The sequence below is a fragment of the Tiliqua scincoides genome, chromosome 2, assembly GCF_035046505.1.
Source record: "Tiliqua scincoides isolate rTilSci1 chromosome 2, rTilSci1.hap2, whole genome shotgun sequence".
Classification (NCBI taxonomy): Eukaryota; Metazoa; Chordata; class Lepidosauria; order Squamata; family Scincidae; genus Tiliqua; species Tiliqua scincoides.
Genome location: NC_089822.1, coordinates 69,949,447 through 69,970,195, shown reverse-complemented (window position 1 = coordinate 69,970,195; position 20,749 = coordinate 69,949,447). Strand labels below are relative to the sequence as shown.

The 20,749-nt window shown below is 42.3% G+C and overlaps 1 protein-coding gene across 1 annotated transcript in view; it reads left to right on the top strand.

Annotated features, from left to right (window-relative positions):
- The window catches only part of GDA (guanine deaminase), a 53,799-nt gene that overhangs the window by 10,805 nt on the left and 22,245 nt on the right, over positions 1-20,749 (top strand). Inside the window, exons 2-5 of the mRNA XM_066616445.1 lie at positions 1,820-1,908; positions 8,781-8,952; positions 12,049-12,136; positions 15,238-15,343. Coding sequence (XP_066472542.1) covers positions 1,820-1,908; positions 8,781-8,952; positions 12,049-12,136; positions 15,238-15,343 — 455 coding nt within the window. The remainder of the gene's footprint in view (positions 1-1,819; positions 1,909-8,780; positions 8,953-12,048; positions 12,137-15,237; positions 15,344-20,749) is intronic.

The following is a 20,749-nucleotide window of genomic DNA, read 5'->3' as shown; positions in this document are numbered from 1 at the left end:
AACAAGCTGCTATCCTGGATGGAAGATCTGGGCCTTCCAGGGTGGGATCAGATACGATTTCGAAAAGGATCTTCACCAATTGATCACTGTGCTGTTTTAGCTCATCTGATTGACAAGTACACAAGGCTAAAAAATCAAAAATTATATGTTGCTTTTCTGGATCTTAAAGGAGCCTTTGACTCAGTTAATAGATCGCTGCTATGGGACAAACTAGTTAAACTCAATATAGACCCTAGACTTCTAACTCTTATTCAGAAACTTTATACAGGCACCACCTGCCAAATTAAATTTACATCTTCGGGGAAATTGACCCCCAAAATTCAGGTCGAAAGGGGAGTGAAACAGGGGTGCATTTTAGCACCCACTCTTTTAAATCTTTTTCTGCACGATTTTACCCCCTTTTTGCTTCAGATAGATGGACATTTTTCCAAACTAGGTTCAATGCATATTCCAGCATTGCTTTATGCAGATGATGCAGTGCTAGTATCCTGTACACCTATTGGACTTAAGCGACTTTTAAATAGAACTTCTGACTATCTGAAATGTAACAAACTTGAACTGAACTCTCAGAAAACCAAAGTTATGGTCTTTTCAAAATCATGGTGCCCAGGTACTTGGTCTATCGGAGGGGAGAAACTGGAACAGGTCAAAAGCTTTAAATACCTTGGAATTCACTTCCATTACAATCTTTGCTGGGGTACTCATCAAAAATTGGTTACCAACTTGGCCCATGTCACTTTGCAGAGCACCAATCGATTCTTTTTTAGTCAGGGCAATTGTTATATACCAGCTGCTCTCAAGGTATTTAATGCCAAGGTATCGGCACAGCTCCTGTACGGGTGCCCTATCTGGATTAGCTCTATAAATCACACCCTTGAGAGTATCCAAGCAAAATTTTTGAGGGCTATCCTGGGTTTACCTAAATCTGTACCATACTCTGCATTATGTTTGGAGACCGGACAATCGCTCTTAGTATCAAGAGCATGGCTTTTAACCATACGCTATTGGCTCCAATTACATTATAATGTGAAACCAGGCAGTCTCCTATCCAGAATGCTATCTGAGTCTGGTTCTTCTAAATGGTATAGCCAAATTAAATCAAAAATCGAATCAATTGGTTTTTCATTGGATTTTTTAAGTTTCTATCCATTCCCTGAAGTTTATCAAAAGGTAAAGTAAAGAATGCTAGACATTGAGGCACAAAACCTCTTTGAACTTGCTTCTAGAATTTGCTCCCCTCTTAATTTCTCTATTCCGCTAAAGTATGGGCAAATGGCTCCTTATCTGAGTATTCTGATCAACCCCTCTGAACGTCGTGCAGTCTCTTTGGCAAGATTCAATGTGTTTCCATCCAAGGTCACAGAAGGCAGATATAGGCAAATACCATATAAAGAACGCCTCTGCCCTTGTAATTTGGGAAATGTTGAATCAATCATACACATTCTTTTTTATTGTCCTCGGCACACTAGATCCCGCCACACTTACATGACTCCACTTCTCGGCAAAATGAATGGGCTTTCGGATGAGGCAAAACTGAAGTGTCTCCTAAATGACTGCTCACCAGATGTGCTAGAGGGAATTTCTAAATTTTTACTCTTGGTGATTTCCAAGACTTCTTAATGTAATTTGTCAAAAATGTCGATATTTTATGTTGAACTGTAAATGTTTTTTAGTAATTTAGTATCTTAACTCCGTTTTTGATAAACGGGACTAGGACTAATTATGTTTGCTTTTATGATTTCTCTATCTATGCCTAATAAAGGTTTATTCATTCATTCATTCACTCACATTTAAATATGTTATTCTTTTTTCCTCTTAGATTGCATTTTTGGAACCAGCTGATGAGCAGGAGAAACTGGCAAAGAAATGGGGTTTCAAAGCATCTGAAGTTCGAGAGCTCAGTAATAAGTATGCATTTCTTTTAACTTGTATTTGTCCCCAGATATTTTCATCCATATTTTTCAGTGATGATGACGGTGATATTTGGAAAACACCTTTTCTGTGTAGTTCAAGTGCTTAATTTTTATCTATAGTAATCCTTCCAGCAATCTTTATTATAGGATTGGTACTATTATTTCCATATTACAGAGGTGGTGGGAGAGAATTGGTGATGAGATTGTATTTTACATGCAGTATAACGCATAGTGAGCTCATGGCTGAGGGGCGATTTGAAGCAGAGACTTCCAGTTCACAACTCATGTTCTTTACCATTTCCCTATGCCTGCTGTCTTGCATCTTGATATGTATACAGAAATATCGACCCAGATATATGAGAAATGTCTTCAAAAACAGGGTGCTTCTACCTACTCAAGAGTATAGAGACATGCCAAGTATAACTAGAGGTTTAGCTTTTAATAAAAGGTGTCAACGATGCAGTTTTGATGAGGCCAATCACATTTTATTCTTGCAGTCTGGCTTCTCCTCTGGAGTGGGGTGTGAAGGGTTGTGCATGTGAGATAAAGCGGCACATAGTACCAGACCCTGTTGGTATTTTAATGGTTACGAAAATGTTAGGGTCCTGAGAGGGGGAAGGAAATATGAACCTGGAAGTGGATTCTAACTCTTTTCTGAAAAGAAGATATAAGATTCCCTGCACTGAAGCACACTACCAGCCTGAAGTGCAGATACAACCTCAGAAATAAGTAGGCCTAGAATGCTTTTATGATTGTGTGTATTCAGGGTGACCAGATGCAATGGAGAGAGAGTGCCTATACCTTCTAGCAGACTGAATGAAAATTCCTACACTTGGCTGGATGGGCACAAAGAAACAACCTGACCAAAGTGAATGCAGTAACTAGTAACGACCAGCAGAATGAGCTGGATAGCTACTTATGAACAAAGCAAAGCACACAAAGGCCCAATGTATTGCTAAACTGTTTGTGTTTGTAAGCTTTCTTGGAAAGAAAAAACAAAACAAAAGTAACTACCGTAGATGCCTATAAATCGATCCCACAGATAAGTCGAGGGCAGGTTTTGAGCCAACAGTCATGGAATTTTCTATGACCCTCGATATGGTCGGGGGTTAAACTTAGGGGGGTGTCTGACTGTAGTTTTGTCTGATTTAACCAAAGCCAGATCCTGAAAAATAACCCACCCCTAATTGTTACCTAAGAACTGTAGTCTCTAATTTATTAAAAACATAGTAACAGATCATAAGATACATTTTTATTCTTTTTAAATTCTGGTCTTCATCACCTTTTTGTAAACACTATCAGTGTAAGTGCATTGTAAACAACATACCAGTAAAACAGTGGTTCCCAACCTGGTATTCATGTACTCCCAGGGACACTCAACAGGACCTTTAGGGGTACTTGAAAAAGAATGGAATAATGGTAGAAAAAAGCAGATCATGCTCCAGAATGCCTTGCAAGACAGGAATGCCTTGCAAGGACCAGCAAGGCAGGAAGGGAGGTAGCTAGTTGGCTGTGAAAGCCCCACCAATAGCTAGATTTCGGTCATCAATTCATGTATGAACCAGTGATTGAAAACCAGCACAGTAAAAAAGCTGAAACATAATGTGGAAAGTGATCAATCACCCAGAATTTATCAGGATCCTTCTGGTGCAAAACAGTGCAAAGGCAGAATCTTCTGTTCTCCAAAAGAGAAAGTATGTGATGAATACATGAAGTCTGGGTTTTCATAGAGAGGAGATGAGGGCTTGTATTATTACAAACATTTTGCTAATATGAAGGGTACAATTTATGGAAATGGGCTGCTAAGGGATATGCAAGTGAAAAAGGTTGGGAACCACTGCAGGAGATCCATGAATCAAATCCACCTTTAAGGTGTCTGGCGTGTTAAGCCAGAAGCTCTACATATAACATACAACTTACAACACATAACTCAGAGTGTGCAATTCAATTCAAAGCAGAGATATGAGATATTTGCAACCCTTTTTACTCAGAAGCAGAGCCACTGCTTTCCATGGGAGTTATTCTTAAATAATGGTGCACTGAATTGTAGCCTGGGACTTTGTTTCAAATGGAAAGGAGGATCCCATCCTGGTGTTGAAAGAACCAGGCTGCAAGCAGCATTTGCAAAAGGAAACGAAGGAAGGAGAATAAAAGGATAACTTTGACGGGAATTTCCCAGTGAAGTTGCTGTAGAAACAATCTCTGCATCTCTTCTATGAGCGTTGCTGCTTGAGAAAGAAAGGAAACTTTTCAGAGTTGAAAGGCTCTGCCCTCTGATTGACTTAGAGATAAGATGAAGTGATAATTGGAGCTTGATTTCTTGCAAAAATTTTACTTACTATAGTCGAGTATCTACAGTAAATACTTATAGCTAAGAATGCAGTTCCTATTGGACAGTAAGGGCCCAATCCTATCCAATTTTCCAGCACTAGTGCAGCCATGATGTAGCCCCAAAGTAAGGGAACAAATGTTCCCATACCTTGAGTAGGCCTCTGTGACTGCCTTCCCACGATAGGATGCAGTGCATGCCCCATTGGCACAGCTGCACTGGCTCTGGAAAGTTGGATAAGCCCTAAGTTGGTGTGTTTCTTGTGACTCAGCATTAGATTTCACAGTAAACCTGGTAGCATACCTGTGGTTGAACTTAAGAACCCTAGAGTTGATTATGTATTTAAGCCTTGTACACAACCTTTGTGTATAAGGACAAGAGGATTTTTAGTGTGAAGGTTTAGGTATGCAAATCAGCAATTTTACTCCAGAGCCCTACTGCTGAAATTAAAGGTACAGCTCCAAAGTGGGTAATACAGCAATAGGGTGCTTTCCTGAGTGCATTTAGTTGGTAGGAAGTCTCAATTTAATCAATGGGTCTTATTCCAAATTTCTTATTTCTTTGAAACACATTTAGGATTGTGGTGTTAGACTGGAGTAAAGACTAAAAGTTCTTTAAACATGTCAGAAATGTTCTTTTTCAACTTTATCAGTTTATATTTATAAAACCTTGCCAGAACAGGTTGGCTGCAAACTCCAGCTGAGTTAATGAGTGTGGGTTTTCTTGCATAGCAGGAAATTGGAGAGCAGCATGATGTCTCTTTGTTTTACCTTCTTGTGTAAGAGAAAGAAGGCCAGATTTTAGTCTGTGTGAGGCATATTAGTGTATAGCACACTGCTGCAACCCAGTGGAGTTGTTTTGGTTTGCTTTCCTTGAAATTTGAAGATTATTACGATTTACATGTACCAATACTTTTGGAAATAAACCCTTATTTACAGCTTCTTGCACAAGAAAGGCCTGATTTATGACAGGGCTATTGCAGAATTAATATACAGTACTTGGAGAAAAATTGAGTGTGTATCAAAATATTCATGAATCACATATGAAGATTGACGAAAATGCTGAGAATAATAACTGAAGTGGGATAGTAACAGAAGCTTCCTTCCCCCAGAGAGCTGAATCAGGATTATGTAACTCATGGCAGAAACCAGTTTCCTGGTTCAACCAAAAGCATATTTTGCATTAGATTTATCTAGGGAAAGATTCAGAACTATGGACACTATCCATGCATTTGAGTCTCTCTCTGCCCTTTATGCCAGTGTGCAGGCACACTTCGGAGTGGTGCCTACTCTGTAAGATAGACACTGGGGTTCAGTTCTGCATGGAATGTATGACCTCTGAGTTGAAATTTCCTATCCTTGTCCCTGCTGTGTTCCTCTACATTTTTATTATTAAGAATATTTATATAATGCTTTTCTATAAAAAGTAGTTTACAAAGCTTACATCACAAAATAAACATATGGCTCCCTGTCCCAATTGGGTGCACAAACTGGAAAAGATGCCGAAGAAATACCAGCAACAACCATTAGAAAAGACACCATGCTGGGGAGGATAGTCGCTCTCCCCTTGCTAAATATAAGAGGACACTATTTTAAAAGTTCTATTCAGTAGTGAGATAAATTAGAACTGAATCTGTTCAGGAACACTTTCACAAATTCCTACTTCATGTGTTGCAGGCATGCCATATATTAATCCCTGCTTTGTAGCCAGATACCTTGTGGTCTACATGCATGTGTTGCAACAATCATTGGCTCTTTTCTTGGCTGGGAAGTTTGTGACTCTGGGCTGAGAAAAAGCAGAAATTATCTGCATAGCCTGTGAATATTTCATTGTTTGGCTCCTGGTTAGATCTGGGATTTACTGGGGAATCAGCTATTGAGCTGGCATTTGGTGTGGTGGGGGAACAAGTTGAACCATGTCAACACAGTGGTGCACTTTTATAGCTCTGTAGATAGTAGTAGATATATTAATCTAGAGAAAACATGAAAGACAAAAGTCAATGAGCTATGTCTAACATCTTAAAGAAAAATAATTAGCACCCAAATCCTAATGATCCTAATGCCTATGTAACTGTGCTGTTGGAACACACATTGCATCTGCGAGGGGTAATTGCAGAGGTCTCTTCAAGCCCTGGGGCAAGTCTCCTATGCCCAGACAGTTTGGTGATGTAGGTCTGGTGAGAGTAAGAGAGGTGGAATAGGGGAGCAGGCTAAGATACCAGTCAAGTTGCTGCCACTGGTTCACATACCTCCCTTCCACATTCTGCCTCTTGCCTGTCCCTTTCCCTGTTCCACCTCCTGTCCACCCTTCTGCCCAGATACTCTCCCATTCTTCTCCCCATCTCATCCCTACCACCTACCTGCCCCTGTGCTGTTTTACCTGCACTCATGCATGTCGTTGGCTGTTGCAGTGGGCCACAGACACTGCTGCCGTTTGTGGCAGTAGTTCCAAAATGTTCATAGGTGGTGCACTCTGTGCTCTATCATATTGCCATCTACAGCAGCAGAACCTCTGTTCTGCTGTCATAAAGCTTAGTTAGGATTGGATCTAAACATTCATATTTAGGGCCAAACTATATGTTATGACCTTTAAAGCCCTAAATGGTTTGGGACCAGCGTATTTGAGAGACCGCCTTCTTCTGTATAATCCGGTCCGTTCTCTAAGGTCATCAGAAGGGGCCCTGTTGGTTGTGCCGTCATTGAGAGTGGTGAAGGGAATGGCAGCCAGAAACAGGGCCTTTTCGGTGGTGGCACCTGCACTATGGAATTCCCTTCCCTTTGAATTGAGAGCAACTTCTTCATTATTAACGTTCCATCAGGGCCTGAAGACTTTTTTATTCAGGAAAGCCTTTGAGACACTATAAGGGCTGTTTTTATAAATTTATAAATTATGTCTTTTACTGCTTGCTTTTAATCTGCTGCTATGTATTTTATCTTGTTTTAATTGTTTTTAAGTGTTTTGCATTTTTAATGTTTATCTGTTACCTTGCATTTTAACTTGATTGTTAGCCGCCTTGGGTGCCCTTTGGGGAGACAGGCGGAATACAAATCTAATAAATAAATAATCCAGTGGTTCTCACACATTTAGCACTGGGACCCACTTTTTAGAATGAGAATCTGTCAGGACCCACCGGAAGTGATGTCATGACCGGAAGTGGCATCATCAAGCAAGAAAATTTTTAACAGTCCTAGGCTGCAATCCTACCCACTCTTAGCCAGGAGTAAGTCCCATTTACTACCATTCTTGAAAGAATATACATCGTAGCTTGTTAAAAGTACAGGTCTGTAACATTTCCCCAAATGCAAGCACATACCTGGGGATCGCGCCACTGCCTTCCCCCGCACCTGCTGCCTCCTCCCTCCCACCCACACAAGAACTTAGCAGCTCTCAAACTCTCCCAGAGAGTTTGAGAACCACTGGATTAGACCATAAGTCTTTGTAACCCTTCCTGCAGTTCTTCTTAAGGCTGTTATAAATGGCAAACAATTAAGCATGATGCCCAGCTTTTCTCTCTTCCCCATCCCATTCCAGTAGCTTAACTTAAAATGTGGATTGGTGAAGAGTTCTGGAGAACTTGAAAGGCTGCTGCTCAGAGCATTATGCTGTTTTGGTTGATCCACCTAATAAAGGTATTACTAGAAGGTGGCTTGGGACATTTTGCATATCTGTGTTCATGCAGATACTGAACTATCATATCTCACTGTTGATGTTATAATTCCACAAAAGCAGTGTTTTGTAATGACAAGATTATTGTTTTCAGCTTCTCCCAACTCCACTTGTCAGTCAAGTTATAATCAGTGTATTTGCCCCATGTGAGCAGATCTAGGACAGGATACAACAGTGGGTGGTAAGGGCACTGGGCCAGTTGCTGAATAATAATTGGCCTGAATTGAAACAGTGATGGACTCACTAATTCAAACTAGTATTGACTTGAAAAAAGTGTTGATGTTCAAGTCTCTGGATAAAAGCAATAGAATCCTATGAAAACATCTTTTAAGGAAGTTGAATTGTAGAATATTGCTCTTTCTACCTATTAGACAGTGGAAGTAAGTTATTAGTGTCCAAACACTTTATCAACCACCAGCTTTTGTAGAATGCTGGTATGGTATCAGCTGACTCAAGACCTCCTGATGCCCAAGGAATCGAATGCTATCCCTCTTACCCAATGATGTGCCAGCCCCTGCGTTTCCACACTCCAATGCACTAGCTCAGCACTCCTCTCCTTTCTGTCCCCCTCTTCCTTTTCCAATCTAGGGTGTGGAAGAGAAAGAGGAGCAGTGGAGGCAAACAGAGATGGGTCCCCCCCACTGTTTGGCTCCTTGAGGCAACCAGTTTGCCTCATGTTTGAGCCAGCCCTGGTATACACTATCATGCCCTCTGTGATACAGTTCTTAATTTCATAGGTTAGGTAGGATTGGATGGTCCAACAAGCATATTGTTCAACCACAAGGTTGACAATAACAATCAAAGGCGTAAGAGACTTGGAAGGATAATATTGTAGAAGCTGAGCTTTTTTTTCCTATGCTTTTTCTCCCCAGTGAATTCTTCATGCCAGGTTTGGTTGACACACACATCCATGCTCCACAGTATTGTTTTGTAGGAACTCGATTAGATCTTCCTCTTCTGCAGTGGTTGAAGATGTACACTTACCCAACAGAAGCCAAGTACAAAGACATTGATTTTGCTGAAGAGGTGTACACTAGAACTGTGGTAAGTAAATGCTCTGGCAATTGTGAAGATGGGTATCTGCTTTTTTGTGAGCAAAGATATTAGGGCAGAGGAGGGGGGAAACCATGAGCACTTTGCTGAAATGACTACAGCACTCTTGCTATATTTCTTGACAAATAGCACACATGGAATGAGCAACATGCTGCAATTGTGATCTGTTTCCCTTCCCTGCAAAACTTGCTGCTGCTTACCAAGAAAAATTAAAGCACATCAAGGACAGTGATGCATACTGTCATCTGTACTAAGATTCAGCAGAAACAACAAGCCCCTTTGTAATAATCAGAAGGAAGAATGTAAGAATTCACACGCCGTAAGTGACAACGTTATGTCATGTGTTTTAAAATTCATTAATCCTAAAAGAGAAAAAGGTACCAAAGAGGTATAGTCAAGAAAAAGGAAACAAAAGGAAAAGCAGACTGATAAAATGAAGCTAAGTAATCTAGATGTGCACTGATAAAGCAGACTGATAAAATGAAGCTAAGGGCACAATCCTAACTTGCGCTGGAACAGACAAGCCAGGAGGCTTGCGCTGTATCCAGCGCAGGATTGTGGCCAGAAGCGGCTTAGCCAGAGGCAAGGGGAAACTCATCCCCTTACCCCTGGGTAAGGGCTACTGGCCCCAATGGGTCTCCTCGGACTTGTGCCACCTCCTGAAGTGGCACAAGTCTGAGGAAAGCAGAGCGGCTTGAAGCCGCACCATTCTCCCTGGGGACGGGGGTTGGGAACTGGCATAACTGCTGGATCCCAGCCCCGCCTCCTTCTCCTCACTCACCCGCCCCCAGGGCTGCCCATCACCCCTCCCTCCCCCCACCCATGAACGCCTCCCTCCCTCCTTCTCCCTGCCCCCCCACGCCTACCTTTTTTGGCCCCTGTGGGGCCGATGCAAGCACCAAAGGGGAAGTCGGCACGGAGGCATCTGTCCGCAGGCCAGTGCTTCTTGGAGCGCTGGCCTGGCTTCCCCAAGAGGAAGTGCAAATGTGCTTTACGGCTTGCCTAACTACAAATTAAGATTGCACCCTAAGTAATCTAGAAGTGCACATCAACATGCTTCAAAATGAAATATCTTTTCTCTCCAAAATGATAGATGTATGGCTGCTGATTGGGACCATCATACACAGGTCAGCTCTTTTGCCTTATATCATTTTTCAGCTCAAAATCATGTGCACAACCCCTCCCATACAGAGCTGTTTTTTGTCCCTGAAACACCTATTTGCAGCAAATAACCACTTTGGATACCCTCCCCCCCTAAAAAACCCCAGCTTTGGGGGTACCTTTCAGGAGGAGAATAAAACAAAGACCCCCCCTCTCTCACACACACACACACCCAGAACCACAAGAGGTGCCAGAGCAGATCCACAGGGGGAAAGAGATATTAAACTACATGTACATAGAAATGCACTTTAAAATATTTATTTAATGCATTTATACGCCTTTTTGCCCACACACTAGGCACTCAAGGCAGCTAACAAAATATGTAACATGTGCAATCATCATAATAAAACAATAAAAATCATCATTAGAACGTTCTGTAATACATAAAAACAACAATACAGCAATCAAACTGGAAATGTGCTTTTAACAGATATGCTTTTAACATGAAGCACCTGTTCTTATATCTAGCTCAGTCTCTCTTCTCCCAGTGCTATAAGTAGAGGTGTTTGTTTTTGTTAACAAGCAATGAAAAACAAGTCTCATTTCATATGTTTTTTTCCATAATATCTTTGCATATTTAGGGCATTAGAACTGTTTGGATGTGAATTTAAATTGTGAAATAGAGCAATTAAAAACATTTTGCATTTTAATTCAATGCACATTCAAAGCAGTAGCACAATTTTCAAACACCTCTACTTATAAGCAACTGATTGTGTGTGATGGTGATTTTCAGGGTTTTTAAATTGATATATAAATAAGCAACAGGGGCTTTGTGTTATAAGTATACTCCTTAAAAGAATATTTCCAGGCGGGTCAAATTTGATCCTGATTATACAGATGAGTACAGGCAGATATTTGTACAGCACTTAACACATTATGGACACTAAATGCATGGTAAATGCAAAGAGTGTAATGAGAAGAAAAAGGGAAGAAAAGAGGATGAAAACTTAGCATGCTAGAGATCTGTTATGCAAGTACAACATAGGCTGGAAATAGATAGTAGTTTTTAAGTGAGCTGTTACTGAGGCATTATTTCTCACAATGTAGGCACTAATTAATTTTGTATCAACTGTTGCTTCTGACCAAAAAATATTTTGTAGTTTTTTGAAGCCCTACAAAAATCTGCTTAACCTGTTTAAGCAGAGATGGCAGTACTGAAAAACAAAGTAAGGAGTCTTCATGGTTGGTGACTTCAGACAAACTGATTACCAATAAGCTTAACTCAGCAGTTCTCAAACTGCAACCCAAATTTTGGTGGGTTGTGGAATGCTGCCCAAGCTTGGCTGAGCTGGGTTGCCAAGCTTTTGCATTTTTCAATGTGAAAAGTCTGCCTCTGGGGTGTATTTTCATCAGCAAGCATGTTTTCATCAGCGATAACACAAAGAAATTCAGCTTGGAGAAGAATGAAGACCAATGAGCAGAGTGCTTGGCCGTCCTTGGCCCCTTCCAGGCCGAGTTGCATTGTGTTTTCACTGACATACTGACATACTATGGAGGCAGGCTTTTTGTGTTAAAAAAAGTGAAAGCTCAGCAATCCAGAAGTTTTGGTGGTGATGTAATGATGTCATCACATCACCACCAAGAGTTTCAGGTTGTTGAGTTCTGCACTGAAGGTGGGTCATGGGGCTAAAAGATTGAGAACCACTGGCTTAACTGCTGTCACTGTGGTGATGCCTGGAATCAGTGGCCCAGATTTTGCCAACTAACAGCCCAATCCTATCCAACTTTCCAGCCACAGTGTTGCCCCATGGTAAAGGAACACGTTTCCATACCTTAAGAAGACCCCAGACACTGCCCCTCCACCACAGGATGCAGTGCACACCCCACTGGCACAACTGCACCTACACTGGAAAATTGGATAGGATTGGGCCCTAACTTGAGTTCATTGTATGACTTTTTGTAAATAACTAAACTTTTTTTTTACAGAGGCGAACACTCAAGAATGGTACCACTACAGCATGCTACTTTGCAACAATTCACACAGATTCCTCTTTGCTTCTTGCTGATATTATAGGTAAAATGATAAAAGTATTTTACAGAAACTATTATTGCTGCTGAAACAAACTAGTTTTTTTTTTTCTCCATGAAATGAATTGCTGTAAAAGTCTTTGGTGTCTGTCACCCTAACCAGTGTAGTGCAAAAATAGTCTTTTCTTTTCTTTTTTGCCTTTCTCTGATTTTCAGAAATTGCCCTCTCTCTTTGTAAACCCCCTTCACCCTATAACTATCTCTCTTTGCCAGCCCATTCCAGGGAGAATGTGGAAGTCTGAAGTGCTGCCTGGAAGTGGTTGGGGTCTGGATGAGGGCCAATAGGTTGAGATTGAATCAAGAATAGACAGAGGCCCTCAATGCAGGTACTAAGGCATCTGCCCACTCTGAATGGGGTCACATTCCCTCTGCAGGATTGGGTGTGCAGTTTGGGAGTACTCCTGGACTCACAGATCTCTCTGGAGAACCAGGTGGCAGCTGTGGCCAGGAGTGTGTTTGCCCAGCTTCAGCTGGTGCACCAGCTGTGGGAGTACTTGAGTCGATTGGACCTGACCATTGTGGTCCATGCCTTAGTTATTTCAAGTCTGGATTACTATAATGTGCTCTATGTGGGGCTGTCCTTGAAAACAGTTTGGAAGCTGCAGTTAGAGCAGAATATGGCAGCTCGAGTGGTTACCAGAGCTAGGCGGTTCAGTTGGACTGCTGCTTCAGCGACTGCACTGGTTGCCCGTTCGTTTCCAGGCCCAATTCAATGTGCTGGTATTGACCTTCAAAGTCCTTCATGGTTTGGATTCAGGTTATCTGAGGGACCACCTTCTCCTGTTCATTCCAGCCCAGTCTCTTAGGTCATTGGCAGTGTGTTAGAAGTTATAGGGATGACAACATGGGGGCGAGTCTTCCCTGTAGTGGCACCACAACTATGGAATTCCCTACTTGGGAAACTAAGAACTACCCCCTCCCTCGTGGCTTTTTGTCAAGGGCTCAAAACATTTCTGTTTAGTCTTGTGTGTGTGTGATGTGTCATCTGTCTGTCCCATATGCCTCTGTATGCCCTTATTTTGTTTTTATTTATTGCCTTACTGTTGTTTATATTGTAGTGTTTATTTGCTTTTGTTTAAAGTCTGAAATTATAAGCCGCCTTGGGCATCTGCTCTGGCAGAGGAAAGGCAGGGTATGCATTTTTTGAAGAAACAAACAACACTAACTGTGGCCTGTTGGAGAAGCTTTTCTAAAGGAAAAAATGGGCTGCAGGGGGAAGGGGAGGGGAAAGTTCCACTGCTTGTTCAGGCTTCTGTTTTCACAACTGTGGATTCAACTCATAGTGGTTGCCTTGCTGGATTAGATCAAATGTCACTCTGATTCTGCATTCTGGTTTCCAGAAGTAGCCAGTCAGGTTTCTGTGGGAAGCTCATGAGAGACACATGATGGAGGTGACCGTCTCTTGTTGCTCTCCTCATTGTCCCTGCGCCTTTGTTAGAGCAATTCTATAAGCATTTGTCTTAGGAAGCCATCTAAGTTTTCAGCTTTCACTATATCATATGTTAGTAATTCCATAGTTCTATTCTGCATTTTGTAATAACACTTAACATTTATATAGCACTTTAGGGTGTTGACAATGCTGCATAGACAGTACATTCTGCAATGACTTCTAAGGGAGGTAAATATTATTATCCTCCTGCTGCAGATTGGGTACTGAAGCTGAGTGATAGTGGCTTGCCTATAGGCACATTGCCTAATCTTATTCCCCCTCCCCCCCCCAAGTTGGTGCTGATGCAGCCTCACTGGTGGAGTGCACACTGCATCCAATGGTGGGGTGGATCAGGAGGCCTGCTAGAGGTAAGTAAAGATATCTTTTACTTATCTCTGCATAGGCTTCCTGATGGCCTAGTGGTCTTCTCAGACTAAACAGGGGTGGGGAAAGCTGAAAAATGGGGAATAGGATCTGGCATGCACATTTGCTGCAAAGATCCTCCCCTTCCAGTCCACTCTCTGCCCACCCCCCTCCCTGCCTCGCAGTGCCCCTAAACCACCTCCTCCCTGCCCCTGCAGCCAACTTGCGGGTGCCTGCAGATTATCCTGGAGCCACTACCAAATGCACTGCGTACATTCCTTAACAGTGTCACATCTATGAGGAAACTGACCTGCTATAATAGCTCTTTGGCTTGTGGATCAGCTAACCATGAAGGAGTGTAGAGGAGCTCAGTGACACAGCTGCAGAACTCAGTTTTGGTGTACACAGGACACTCTCCATTCTAGTGTGAGCCTAAATATAATGATCCTAATCTCCTGCAATGATTTGCTATATTTGAAATTTTTTAGAGAGATTTAGGAGTATGTTTGGGTTTCTGCATTCCTGTATCTAGGTACCAATGCCGGGCAGACAGGTAGATCTGTGCTCTGCATTGGGAAGAATGGTAGACCAAAGCTGGCTCTGGGCTCCAAAGACTGTTCCAGCTGTTGCCACTTCCCCCTACCCCCATTCTGCTCACCCCCATTGCCACTGCCCACTATGTTTTACCCTCCTCCCTCTTTGGAAAGGGGCCCAAAAGAGACTTTGTATCCCCTGATAAAATTCCTCTCAGAGGCCCTGCAGCTGGCAACGGGGAGGGCTGAGTATGGAGCGGAGGAAGGGGAGGCGATTGAGAACCACTGCCTTAGTTTCCTTCCAGCCCCAAGTGTCAGGCTGCAGCATATTTGCATAACTCTATGGAATTTAGCATTTTAAATAGGCTCCACCTGTACTTGCTCCCAGGGATTGTCACTCCCGAATTGGCCTTTTCAGCCACACTAGACGCTGTTCCAGAACCACCTTTCAGAGCGCGATACCATAGTCTTTCGAGACTGAAGGTTGCCAACAATAAGTGTATGGTACAAATGGATTTTAACTACACCACTGTAAGCTACTATAAGGCTGATATTGGTATGGTTTAAAAAATCCTTCTGAACTGCATGGGAGCCGCTCACCTAAATGGCTAACTGTATGGAGCTTTGCCCCATGTAGTTGTGTCTCAAAGTGAACCCCATGTATGTAGATATGAAACATGCATACAAGAACTTACTTTATTTGCTTGGTACAGCAGTCTTAAGTGGAGAATTTTCTTTTGGTTTTTTTAAAATTCCTCACAGATAAATTTGGCCAGAGGGCATTTGTGGGCAAAGTTTCCATGGATATCAATGAGAGTTTTCCAGAATACAAAGAGTCTACTACTGAATCCATCAAAGAAGCTGAAAGGTAAAATGCTGATGTAGAAATTCTCTTTGCACCCTTTAGGCAAGATATTTTACTAAATGCAGTGGAAGAGGGATGCTGTAGTTTAGGGTCTAGAAGTTAGATCAATTTGATCAAAACACAAAGATGGAGTTTTAACAAAATAATGGAATATGTTGTTTGTTAACAGCTATTTTTATACTAAAGTAAAATCCATTGGAATAGTTTCCACTAAAGTAAATTGATGGAGCCACATTTTTCTTTGAATGTATTTTCAAATGCACTTGTAAACATTTTTTTTTAACATGTCTGTTTCTACATTCCTTATTTCTAAGAACCTACTACAGAGCTATGGAGGAAAATATTACACACATTCTGGGATTTATCTTGGACTTATGCACAACCCAGTTTTCAAAGAATGTCACTGAAATAAGCCTTCTGAAAATGAATGGGGATAGTGTCAAACTAGAGCCTGTGTTGCCCTCAAAATATTTAAATGCATCTAACTTTGCTAATAAGTCGAGGGTCACTGAAATCCTGCTAGCCAAGCCCATACATAGAAAACCCTATTCACTCATTCTGTCTCCTGTGGAAAAAAATATGAGGGAGTTCTCCTGAATATGCTCTGTAGCCCTGCTCCTCTGATGATGCATGCAAGCAATGAGTTCAGAGACAATTACTGAATGGGAAAGGTAGGGTGGGGCTAGCGCACATGTCATTGGAGGGAAATAGGCTATAGTGCATATTCAGGGGAAGATCCTTCTTTGTTTGCTCTCCACAGGCAAGCGAATGTTTGAGTAGGGCTGCATTCAGATGTGCATAAATCTTGAAATACAGATAGAATGAATAATAATAATTGCAGTCATATAAAAAGATTTATTATTTATGCACAATATTTGGTGACCACAATAAAGAAAAAGTTTTGGAATTAATCAGTAGCAAGTAAAGTTGAAGCATACATATAGGTACGTCCTCATGGTTTAAGCTTTAGAAGTGATTGCTCCTACTATCCTGTTTGAGGCGTTTCTTTACCATCATTAACTATTATCATGTATAAAAAGCCAACCGCTGCATCCAGTGACACCGCCAAGGCCACCAGAACTTATGTCCCCTTCTCCTGGGGAAAGTCCCAAGCCCTGCAAATGGGGCTTCTCAAGTCTGTGCCAGACTTGAGAGACTTGTGTTGGGTCTTCTGGCTGACATGGAGTTCAGGATCTCCCACCCCTCTTCCGCTCTAGTTCCTCCCCCTGCCTCCCCCCCACCCCAAAATGACTTACTGCCGGCCGGCGCTGCTGGAGTGCCAGCCAGCCCTCCACGTGGTAAGGCTCAGTGGTGACTGGCGCTGGCCCAGCGTGGTGGCCCCTCCTCTCTGGGTGCTGCAGATGTGCCTTATGGCACACATGTACACCAGGCACTGGAACTCAGTGCTAGCACTGAGGGAAGTCAGGATTGGGCCCTTAGATGCAGTTTGAAGGAAATTAGACAAATTTGTCAAGAAAATGTCAATCACAATTATAAGTCATGATGGGAATATGCAACCTCCTGGTTTTAGAATTGGGCTACCTTAGAATGTCGATGCAAGCGAATAGCAACAGGATGCTGGTATCTTGTTGCCTTTTGTGTTCCCTGAAGCATTGGTAGGGCCACTGTGAGATACAGGATGCTGGTCTAGATGGGTCTTTGACCTGATCTTGGGGCTTATGAGTGGCATCCTTAAATGAAGTATAGATTATCCTAATCTCTTGAAGTGGGTTGCAATAGTTTAAAACAGCAATTTTCAACTGCTGTGCTGTGGCACACAGGTGTGCCGCGAGGCTGCCTCAGGTGTGCCATGGGGCCAAGGAGTCAGGCAGCAGCAGCAGCAGCAGCAGCTGCGTGCGTGAAAAGTGATTTCTTCAAACAGGAAGTGACATCACTGTTCTTACCTAGGAACTCAAACTGTAAATGACAAGAGAAAATATTCCAGCTCAGAAGCTTCTTCCAATTCTCCCCCCCCCCCACTGCTACCATTGTACAATACCAGTAGGAAGCCCTTCTTACTGCCCATTGTGTTAAGTTGGGAACATCATTTAATGTAGCTTTGTGATATTCTCCAAAAGGAAAGGTCCTTAAATCTTATTACTCACTCCCTGGAACTAGCCTGGGTCATGGTGCTTTGGAGACAAGGATGCCAGCAGGTGAAACAGTGTTTGGGCAGGCATAGGGCAATGTGGAAGTCAAGGCTCCTGAGTTTGCAAAATTAATGACATGATTCTGTGCTCTGAAAAGGTCTGGTGTTTATATTTAAAAGGCAATTATCCATTTCTACTGAATATCTTGATGCTTCAAAGAATAAATATGAAAAGTTTAACAACCTGCATCTGTAAAACCACCACCAAGAAGTAGAAAGTTTTTAACATATGCCAGAACTGTCAGCTGGCAACAATAAAGCAAAATTGGTGAAAGACCATGGCAGAGCTGTAATTCTCTGAAGATTGAACCAGAGATACAAGCAAGGAGTGAGCTTTGTGGGCTCTGAAATCACTCAGCTGCCAGGACAGCCACCACCATTCCGATCATAAGTAATGCACCTCTTTTCACAAATTACCCTGAAGATTCCAAATGCTTCTCTGCCACAAACACTGACTTTACTTTCAGTTAATTTCACATACAAAGCTAAAGATAACCAAAATCATGGAACTGGAAGGGACACAAGTGGTCATCTAGTCCACCCCTGCCTGTAGCTTCTCAGAAATATGCTCACTGCTTACTTTTAGTCCATTTCACACATAACCCTGATGATCACCAAAGTCATGGGATGACCTAAAAGGTCATCTAGTCCAACCCCCTGTCTCTAGCTTCTCAGACGTATGTTCAGTGGAGAAGAGATGGCCACTTGGAGAGATGTATCATATCTACTTGACTACTTTTAATGGTGTGCATCAGAGAAGTGTGGGGCGGGGCCATGGAGCATCCCCCTCACAGCTGGAAAGATAGGGATGTCCTACTGTTCTCCCAGCTGCTAAAAGAAGCCAGACAGTGGGGTAGCTATATTGGGAGCGCTCACTTGTCCTGACCTCTCCACACTCCCTCTCACCTGGCTGAGCATGTGGCGGCAGAGTGTGGATGCTGAAGCCTCCTCCGCCACCACCCATGGTCCCCACTCGGGCTTTTCCACTCCCCCTTTCGCCTGCATAAGGTTAAAAGGAGCCAAACATTGGGGTGCTGCATGCCCCCAAGAATGAGGGAGCACTCACCTGAAAATCTCCAAGCATCCTCTCCTCTCCTCTTTTGAATGGGGCTGGGCAGCAGCACACTCACAGAGGAAAAGTGGCACACTGCCTGCCCTGTGCATGTGCAAGCCGTTCTTTCTGTTTGTTTGCTCTGTGCATGGAAGCCTAAAATAGCTCCCCAAGGGTCAGTTTGCCCTTTCTCAAAATGGCGCCGCCAACTTCAATATGTCCTTTTTCAAGATGGCGGCCGCCAACTGATCACGACCCACTAGAATTTCAATTGCGACCTGCCAAGTGGGTCACGACCCACAGTTTGAGAACCTCTGACCTAGACAAACATCTCAATTTGACTCTTGCCGAGCCTGACACTTCTCAGCTCTTTTGAAAATTTTTTTGAAAGGCAGTACCTGAGTACTTCTGCTAATCACGTCACCGCTCCTGCTGTAGGAGTACTGACACTACTCTTCTCCCCAGTCCACTCCATGGCAACCCTGGGAATGGGAGAGTGTGCACTTCATGTTTCTATAGTAGTTATGCCCAGCTCTGCACTGCTAATCCTTCTCTCAGTTTTCATGTATCCACTTTTTCAGGACTGTTTGCTCTCATTGCCTTTTCTCTGCCATTCCTTTCAACTGCTTTTCACAGAATTACAGTACATGTTGAAATTTCTGCCTGCATATGCAGGTACTGCCATGCACAGATCATGCTTTTAGCCACCCTGTTTTTTATGCTTTTGAGTGACATGCAAAATCCCCAGCCTTATGTGCAGCTGTGCCTGTACATAACCGGCTTTTCATTAGTAAAGGGGCAACATGTCTCGACAGCTTTATCCAAAGCAGCAGCTACCACACATCCAATGATAGTGTCCATAGTATGAAAGAGAAGCTACTGTTAACTTCAACTATACACACACAGAGATTGTCCTGTCTTTATAGAAATTCACATTTCTCTCTAAACACTAAAAGCAGATAAAAGCTTCTGAAAGGGAAGGCTAGTTGACGGTATCTTTTTTTAAAAAATTATTTATTTATTACAGATACAGGTGAGGAAAATGGTCTAGACTGGGCAGGTACTACACAGGTTACACATGAGGATATGGCCCTAGATTACAACATGCATTATTCACAAAAAAAAAGCAATCAAACGACTGAAAAAAACACAATCTTCAATACAAAAGCTATCATATTTGCCATTATAAACATTTAAATTTATCTAAACACTCAATATTGTTTAACTAAAACTATCCAATCATAAAAAGGCTTCCAATATTTTCTTACTCTACCTAAATCTCTCTCTTTCATTCTTTCTGTTAAAACTTCCATTTCTACTATTTCATAAATTTTGTCTGTTAAATTTTCTCTAGTTGGCACGTCTGTAGATTTCCAATTTTGTGTGAACAGTAGTCTTGCTGCTGTAACAATATGTACAATAAGGTACCGTATTTTTCGCTCTATAAGACGCACCTGACCATAAGACGCACCTAGTTTTTAGAGGAGAAAAACAAGGAAAAAATATTCTGAACCAAATAGTGTAATAAAATATTTAATAAACTATAACAGAATAACATTTGAACCATGTAAAGTGAACAGCAGTCAACAGTGGCATTAAGAACCATTATCACTGTCATTAACAAATGGAGAGACTTAAAGGTTTGAACACTCTAGTTTTCTGGAAATCCCAAGAACTCATCATCACTAGAGTCAGAATTTATGAAGCTCACAAAAGCAGGTGCACACAAATAGGGGATCACATTATCTTTCTGCTACAATGATGTTCTGCCAAATTCCAATCCACTGGGCCTCATGCCCGCTTAAGGCTGATCAGTCCCCCTTGTGCAACTCACCAGTGCAGCAAGCAAAAATGAGTCCAGTTCCAGTCCACAGATGCCAAGTAAATCAGTCCCATCATTCAGAGTTACCAAATCAGAGTCCAGAGCCAATAAGCCAAATTACAGTCCAAGGTCAGGTTCCAGGTAGGTCAGTTAAATCCATCAGGGTATCCAAGTCCAGTCACAATCCACAGTCAGATTCCAAATTCAATAAACCCAGTCAGTCTCCTCCCCTACCTCCAACCTGCACTCCTTCAAAACCCACAAACCCTTTCTGCCTCTGGTACTCCTTATATCCCTGAGGGCCCTATTGCCTTCCAGTGGCTGCAGCTGTGCAGCACACTCTGCTGGATGCCCAGGCCTTACCCTTAAAGGGGCCACTGCTGACAC